This window comes from Colossoma macropomum, unplaced genomic scaffold, assembly GCF_904425465.1.
Source record: "Colossoma macropomum unplaced genomic scaffold, Colossoma_macropomum, whole genome shotgun sequence".
Taxonomy (NCBI): domain Eukaryota; kingdom Metazoa; phylum Chordata; class Actinopteri; order Characiformes; family Serrasalmidae; genus Colossoma; species Colossoma macropomum.
The window spans coordinates 36,675,300-36,684,181 of record NW_023494788.1 but is presented as its reverse complement, the minus strand read 5'-3'; the positions used below and the strand labels follow the sequence as shown (position 1 = coordinate 36,684,181).

The window sequence follows — 8,882 nt, the reverse complement described above, 5'->3', positions numbered from 1 at the left end:
AATTTAAAAAAGTTTTTTTTTAAAAGGTCAGGTTTGTGTTTAAGAATATAGGCCAAAGTAAATTTAACATCTTAGCTATGGGCATTAATGAGTTAAATATCACCAAAACACTATACAAAGTCATATCAGTCTTGCAGAATAATTCAGTAATGCTCTTAGTTTAATTCAGGGCCTTTTCTGAACACTGCAAGAATTAAAATAGTGTAAGTAAGTAAAAAAAAAAAAAAACTTTTTAAAGTAATGCCATTAATGTTGTCTACATAAGATATTTCCCTGCCGGTATAATGAGTGACACAAACAGCAATAATAATAATAATAATAACAATAATAATAATAATAATAATAATAATAATAATAATAATAATAATAATCTTTATTTGTATAGCACTTTTCAGCTCAAAGAGCAAAATGAATACATATTAATAAGAGCACATGAATTTGAAAGAAGGAAAAAAATAAAACAGTTAAAAAAAAAAAAGGTGTACAAAATAAACAATAGTAAAACTAATAATAGAAGTAATGGTAAAAATAACAGCAAAGAGAATAAAAATCTAAAATACTTAAAAAATGAAATTAAAATACTACTAAAAAAAAAAAAAATCAAGGAAAGACTGACTGAAGTGTTTTTAGTGGGAAATGGCCTCAATTTAGCCTTAATAATCTAATAGAGTCAGCGGTTGATCTGAAGTTGACTGTGATTTTTAGTGGGCTGCTGCAGCGCCCTCTGCTGGCCGCCTCTTCCCAATTCCGCATGCGGTCATATGACTGAACGCGGAAGGAGAGATGATGGAGTGTTGAGGGCAGAAACAGTAAATGAGTGAAGGAATACATGACAGAATTGGCTCAGCACCGCCCTGTATGGCCATTCTGACAGGTGTATAATGTCTGGACGTGGTCAGTGAAGTAGCAGTCCTCAGAGGGGGAAGAGAAGGGTTTTAATCGTCGTTATGATCCGGTCTGGTTTGTTTTTCCTCTGTTTGCTGCTGCCGGTGTGTTTAGCTTCTCTGCCGCTCGTGATCAACACCTGGCCCTTCGAGAACGCTACTGCTACAGGTGAGACATGTTCATACACTAAGGTGACCAGATTCCTTTGGCGGACAAAATAATATAAAAATATCCAATGTTTTTTTATCTATGAAATAAAAAGGGGGGAAGTTCCAGTTTCCTCTATTTTGGCCATGTAAACTCTGGTGAAGGCAGACTTAAAATTAAAATTGGTAACTTTGTAAACTGTGGTAAAAAATCATACAGTAGCTACCATGGAGAGTGAAGCCGGTCAACTATGGACCGCTCAATAAAGAAAATAGTCAGACTGTAATGGTTCAATACAGTTTGTTTAATTATCTATACATACAAGACAGAGAAGACAGGACCAGACAGACACACTAACAGACACTCTGTGATAAACAGAGAAAACAGTTATACACTCCTAACAAAGAAGGTTATTCAAGGGTTCTTTAGTAAAGAAAATGGTTCTATATAGAAACATGAACACTCAGAGAACCCTGTGGATGGTTCTGTATAGGACCTTTTTGAAAATGGTTCTATATAGCACCCAAAAGGGTTCTTCTACTGTTACAATGTTAAGTTTGTAACAATAGAATAACCCTTTTGGGTGCTATATAGAACTTTTTGCAAAAAGGTTCTATTTAGAACCATCTATAGCACATTTATGCATATTTTCCATCAATCTAAAGAACACTTTCATGATGCAAAGAGCCATTTAATCATGCAAAGGGTTCTCTGAGCATTTTTGATTTTATATAGAAACATTTTCTTTACTAAGGAACCTTGAAGAACCATCTTTTTTAAGAATGTAAAAACACTAAAACGATATTACAAAAACACTACAGAGAAGACAGGAGTGTCTGACCCCTCATGAGATTTGCCGCTCGTCTCTTTTTAGAGGTAAATTCGCTCAGTAAAAAGGGTCTCAAAAGTCACTCAGTCGGCTCAGGCAGGGATGAGGCAGGAATATACCAAGATTCAGTGGTTGTATGAGCCCATAATTCAGATTCATTATAAATATTTTGGCAGTAAAAAGAGACCCATGCCTACAGAAAAGACTTGTGGCTGTAGCTCAATAGACCCTAAACTCACCCCTGGGCATCTTCAGTTGTGTAGAAACAGAGACGCTGCTATCAGCATATGCCATATATCATATATAGGTGGATGAAAAAGTGATGCACTTTAAAACAATGATGAACTATTTGTAGATCACATGATAGCTACATTTAAGTAGATTGTATACCTGTTCAAATCAGCCCACTTATCACCTGGTAGTACGATTCAAGTCATGTCTTGAAAAGACGTTGAAGACGCTGGGACAGTGTGAAGTTGTGGACACTTGGTAGCTTCTGCTCGAGTTTTACACAGCAGTATTCTCTAAAACTAGGCAAGTGAGTGGTACAATTGGTCAGTAGATAGCAGCAGCAGCCCCCTCTGCTGGCCAAAACACAATGCCAGACGTCTGCCTGTCTGCTCTGTTGCAGGACTTTTCAAGGACTTTCCAGTGTTTTTTTAATTCACAGTTAAAAATGGAGACATTTCCAGGAACAACTCCAGCCGGGGACAGACCACCAAAAATGGGGACTTTCCTCAAAAACTAGGATGTCTGGTCACCATTACACACAAAGAGTGTGCAGAGTAGCCTAGGTACCACTTTATTTGACATAGGGACTTCATAACACATGCAAAAGCACTGAATTACATATTTACAGAGCAGTGCTTCAGCATGTATGAACAGCTTATGCTATTAAGTGCATGATGATATAAGGTGTTTTATTAAGTAAATGACATTGTATTGACATAAAGGTCCTTAAACTGAAATGACTGAAGATGTTTATTCCATTTATAACAACATGAAAAAACAGCATTAGGTTACTTTTGATACTTCGTGAAAAGCCATTTTGTCTGCTGTCATCACAGACTAGATTACAATGACCTTTTCTTTATAAAACATCTTGATGTCATCTTGTGATTACTGTTCAGCTGTTCAAGCATTGCTTTATAAATACTTTATTCAGTGCTTATTAATGTGTTATGAAGTCCCTTTATATGAGCTTTCAAATAAAGTGTTACCATATCCTTAACCCCCACTGTAGGGGAAATAGAGTTACTACAGTAAAAGTCCCTTTTTACCACATGTAGATCTATCAGCACTGGAACTAGACAAATATGTTTTTATCTGGTTTGTATTTTAGACCGGAAGAATCCAAAAAGAGAAGAGTGGAGCCTAACAAACTAACATCAGTTGCTGTTTAACCTGGCCACTGTGTTGGGTCTATAGACTGTATTGGGTCTCAGTTTTTCTCTCATTGTTTTTAATTGTTCTTTCATTTAGATCATTTTACCTTTGCAGTGTTTCACTGATCTTCTAGAATAAAGTACTTCTTTTGCCTATATAAAACAAGTGCTTTATAAATAAAGATCATAAGAGGTAGGTGTTTCTAATAAAGTGGCCAATGAGTGGAAGAACAAAGCAGGTGTTTCTATTAAAGTGGCCTGTAAGTGGAAGCACAATTCAGGTGTTTCTAATAAAGTGGCCAGTTAGCAGAAGCACAAGTTAGGTGTTTCTAATAAAGTGGCCAGTTAGTGAAAGCACAGGGTAGGTGTTTCTAATAAGTGGCCAGAAAGTGGAAGCACAAAGTGGGTCTTTCTAATAAAGTAGCCAGTAAGTGGAAGCACAATTTATGTGTTTCTTATAAAGTGGCCAGTTAGCGGAAGCACAAGTTAGGTGTTTCTAATAAAGTTTGGCAGTAAGTAGAAATGCAAGGCAGGTGTTTCTAATAAGTGGCCTGTGAGTGTTGCAGCATCTGTTTAACTGTCCCCCCCACATCCCACATCATGATGTGCGTGTTTTTGTTCAGCGTGGGACGCTCTCCAGAAAGGTTTGTCACCGCTGGATGCAGCCCAGGCTGGATGTACCCGCTGTGAACAGGATCAGTGTGATGGCAGCGTGGGGTTTGGGGGGAGTCCAGATGAACGAGGGGAAACCACGCTGGACGCCATGATCATGAACGGGTAAGATGCACATTAATTCAGTTCATTAACAGACACAGTGCACCAGCAAATCAGTAGTGCAACATTTTAAAAGGTTTTTGATTTTTTTTTTTTTTTGAGAGTCACCAGTCTCTTTTTTTCAGAATACTCTGTTCCATATAATCTATAAAATGCAACATTTAAAAATTACATTTAGTTCATACTGTGTGATAGTTACAAAACTTTTCTCTTCTGCTTCAGCTTGTATGAAATTTGCCAGCAATTGTGTGAGAATAAAAACAGGCCAACGTATTTCTAGCTAGCTACTACGTTTTTTTTTTTTTGTGCGTCAAAAAACAAACGTGCTTTTGACACATGCTAGTTGCCAATCTTTCAGGCCAGAGGTCTTCAAATACGGACCTTGAATCAATTTATGGCCCTGGATTTTGTAATCGCTGGTCAATCAGTTACATCAAACTAAGGCCCAATCCCATTTCACCCCTCGCCCCTACTACTTAACCCTTACCCTCCGGTTTGTGCGTTCACGTCTAGGGGTAGGGTGTCCTGATTTATGTAGAGATAGAGGGGTAGGGTGAAGTGTTAGGGCTACATGGTCCTCCAAATGGAGGTTTTCAGAGGCACACTCCAAACAGAGTGTTATTAAAAAAAAGAAAAACTGCAAGATGGCTGCACAAGCGACCAAGGAAACCCGCAAATGTAAATATTTTCTTTGTTTAAAAATTGACGATAATCATTGATTTATCTTCATTTAATGTCATTTAAATGTATTATGGTCTTTTTTTTTTCATCAGATTTCCTGTTCCACCTTAAATGGTGCAGCAGTTACATTCTGGAGCCTCAGGCACCAGATCTGCTGCACTATTTAAGGTGTAACGAGAAAATTCGAAGAAGAAGATTCGAATAGCTGACGTCAGTTTCATATCACCAAAGAATTAGAGGTGGGTGATAGTAAATAATTGCCCCTCCAGCCTTTGAAGACTAAATGTAACTAAAGCCCAGCAGTGAGGTTGCTGAACTTTACCCTCCTCTGCTATCAATGCAGACTGCCTGAGTTGCCTACAGAGAAATGAAGTAAGTTCTTTTTATTTGAGGGTTGTTCCATTTTGTAGGAGAAGATTTCAACCAAAACCCCTTGTAACTCAGTTGCAAGAAGCAAGGTGACCCTCGTAAAAACACAAAATGGGATCGGGCCTTAATAAGCAAAAGCTAACAACCAAGTGAAAGCTGACTTAGCACGCATAACTGAGCTAATAAGCTGGCTTTCTGTCTATCGTGTGTTTGTGCGTTCATCCAACTGTACGTGGCATTGTTCCCGGGATGCAGATCCAGCAGTAAAGTGAATAAGAACCTTTTTTAAGGCGTCTCCATATAAAAGCTGGATGTTTTAGTGAGTGGACACAGCAGAGTCTACAACACCACCTGTATATGTAGAGCCTGTTTCACTCATTTCTCTGCTTCTGTGTCACAGCAGACAGGGAGTGTTGGACAGATGTCAATCAGTGATCCTTATTAGAATATCAGTGTTTTAAAAAAGTATTTGCACCATCCTGATGTCTTCTGTTTTTGCATAATTGTCACACTTAATTGTTTCAGCTCAGAAAGAAAGACGAAGGCAACCTGAGTAAATACAAATTTTTAAATGATAATTTCATTTATGTGTGAAAAAGCAATTGCCACCTCGGTTACCCAGTCAAGCAATTAACCAGATTTAGTGCATAATTGGGATCAATGAAACTCGACAAACCCTGGCTTGATTACTGTCATCGCTGTTGAATCTAAACATCACTTAAATGGAACCTTTCCAGCAACATGAAGGTCTCAATATGAAATGAAATCAAATTGTGGAAGTGATGGGAAAGAAAGATATATGTGTGTGTGTGTGTGTATATATATATATATATATGTTAGAGCTGGGCGATATGGCCAAAAACGTTATCATGATAAACAAAATTCATATCGTTCGATATCGATACATATCGCGATAAATGTCAAATCATGATTTCTTTCACGTTTGAAGGCTGATTTTGCTCCTGGGTGGTTAATTGTGGTTTTAAACTATCACTTATGGTCCGATCATGACAAACACTCACCAAACAGTGGAACATTTCACTAATCTGTCATGGAAGAGTGGGAGAAAGTTTCTGAGCTGTTTTTATCAGCTGGAAAAGCACAGCTGCAATTTTTGTAATAGTCATGATTTAAGAAAGAAAACAGATTATTTTTAGCTGTCTGGTGACGAGCGCTCGGCTACCCCGTTACAAATGCTAAACAAGTGGCCAACAACAGTGCTAAACTCAACAACAAGTTTCTCAACAACGTCAAGTTGGTTCGGTAGGTCACTGCGGTCACTCCTACCACATCCATGTCAGAGCATATCACAGTATTCAGACACCAGCTAGCGACGACTGGGTTTCTCTATGCTATCGTAGTAGTTTAAGGGGTGAACCGCAGTATATCTGACGCTCGCTGTGTAAAAACATTATCTGCAGTGTGAATCTCTCGCAGTCACAGAGTCCTCCTTTTAGGCATGTTTTAACTGAAAGTGGTGATTTTGTGTCGTTTGATCTACCGTATCATCAATTCAACGTGTTTTGCCAGAGCGCTGCTTCAAGTTAGCCAGCAGCTAAAAACAGCTAGCCTGGAAAGATAGCGCTCTCCCGCTCTCCAATGCCTCACAGCTTCCTCAGTTTACTTTCGAACATGAACCCACTTCTTTCTTTCACTTTCGTTGCGAGAGAATGCACTAATACTAAAATATGACAGTTTGGCGCTGTAACACGGCGCTGTAGACGTGGTTTAACACCGCTAAAGTTGTTAGGATGCACGGAAAGAGGTGAGTTCGCTGTAGGACAGTACAGTTACACCACTGACCTCGTCACTCACACTCGGTCACAGGAGAACAGATCGCCGGTCGCTCCACTCAAACAGGGACTGTATAACTCTGCGTTTCAGCCGTTGCTAAAGTATATTTGGCGACCCTTTTTTTTACTCGTGGCCCCCTCCCTCTCTAATCAAGTCGAAAAATTTGGAAGTGCGCCCTCTCCTGGCGACAGCAGAGTAGTGTCGCTTTCCTTGCAGTAGAAAACGCCACCAAGGCTTTCACTAAAACGTGGAAGTGTGAGAATGGTGTAATGGTTCTCACAAAAGAACCTAGACAACTGCAGGTTCATGATTTCACCATTAGAAGAAGACTGGGGGGCAAAAATGGTAACTATGGGCAAGTTGCAAGTCAGAGACACCTTGATGACCCCAAGCCTTCTGGAATAATGCATTCTGGACTGATGAGAAATGCAAAAATAGAAGTCAGGAGGGGGCAAATACTTTTTCACGGCACTGCTGCTTTAGGCTAATCACAGCTTTAAATGATCAGATTAGTGATGTGATATGTTTCCCCCTCTCGGTACCTCATTTGTGTAAACTGCAGTTTAGTCGTCATCTGCTGAAACCGGGGAAAAAAAATTCTCAGCTGACATTTTCACTCTGCGGCATCAGAGCGTGACGGTGCATGGGGTCAGTGCGATCACAAGCGAAAATGGGTCACTCCAGTTAAAGGCTCGCGTTTCCTTTGTTGCATAGGGACACAATGGAGGTGGGGGCAGTAGGAAATCTGCGCAGAGTGAAAAACGCTGTGGGCGTGGCTCGGGCAGTGATGAACTACACCAGCCACACCTTCTTAGTGGGCGAGTCAGGTAAGGTCAGCTTCTCTTTCCCAACTCTAGAGCGTATGGGACAGCTTGCTTTAAACTGCATTAGCCTTCCAGCTTTATGAACCAGAGTTTAGCTACCTAAGGCTGGGTCCAGTAATCTCATCACCATGTATGAATATTCATGTATGAGTAAGAGGTGGGTACATGAGAAGTCCAAAAGTTGGTTGACACTAGTATAATAAAGGGTATTTAATAGTGAGTTTGTCCTCCTTTGCTGCAGTAACAGGCTCTACTCTTCTACACTAAATGTTGGAACATTGCTGTGAGGATTTGATTGAGCACTAGTGAGGTCAGGTACTGATGTTGGATGGTCAGTTCTGGATCACTCCAACTCATCCCGAAGGTAATGGATGGAGCTTCATCACTCCAGAGAACACAACTCCATTGCTCCACAGCCCAAAGCTGGGGGGCTTTATACCCCTCTAGCCTACGCTTGGCATTGGGCATGGTGATCTTAGGCTCATTTGTGCCTGCTCTCTTTCTATTGCTCAGTGCTTTTCTATGAAGATTATACAGACTGTTTGAGAATGGATGACTTTAAAGTATTCACTCATTAGAACTGTTGTATAATCTCTATATAAAGGTATATGTTACCGTACCGGTCAGAAATTCCATATCAGCCCATCCATAACAATATTTCTGTCTGTATCAGCTTCTTTTCTTCTGAATTTGACCTTTTTTCCTGTTGGCTACACCAGCCATCAAAGATCTGTATGTGATGGTCCATTCAGTGCTCATTTATAGAGTAGTGCAGTAGTGTTTACTGCCCATGGGGAACTGACGGACTCATTTCTGTTCTGCCCACTGAGCTGTGTAACCTCCTCTGAACTCACTTTAGTGTCTATCAGTCTGAAAGATGGGAGGTGGAATTATATAAAACTACCGTCCGCAATTTGAACAGTTCACTTCACAGCTTGACCCAAAGTGCTCCTAAGTACTGAGCTTTCACAGCTGAGCTTGAAGAGAGAGCAGATGCAGACAGAGATTTGTCTATTGATCCAAGACCTGTTATAAACAGCATGTGAGAATTACGGAGAATGTACTCTCGTATACTCGCCCACGTATAGTAGAGAGTGAAGGTTTAACAATTTCAAAATATTAAATAAGGATTGCGTGAAACACTGGCTGTGTTTACATGCAAAGATTTTTTCCAATCTGATTGAATACATTCCG

The 8,882-nt window shown here is 39.8% G+C and overlaps 1 protein-coding gene across 1 annotated transcript in view; it reads left to right on the top strand.

Moving 5' to 3' along the window:
• Positions 1–766: 766 nt before the first annotated feature.
• Positions 767–8,882, top strand: part of aga (aspartylglucosaminidase) — a 16,211-nt gene continuing 8,095 nt past the window's right edge. Inside the window, exons 1-3 of the mRNA XM_036569288.1 lie at positions 767–1,053; positions 3,870–4,023; positions 7,579–7,691. Coding sequence (XP_036425181.1) covers positions 948–1,053; positions 3,870–4,023; positions 7,579–7,691 — 373 coding nt within the window. The 5' untranslated portion in view covers positions 767–947. The remainder of the gene's footprint in view (positions 1,054–3,869; positions 4,024–7,578; positions 7,692–8,882) is intronic.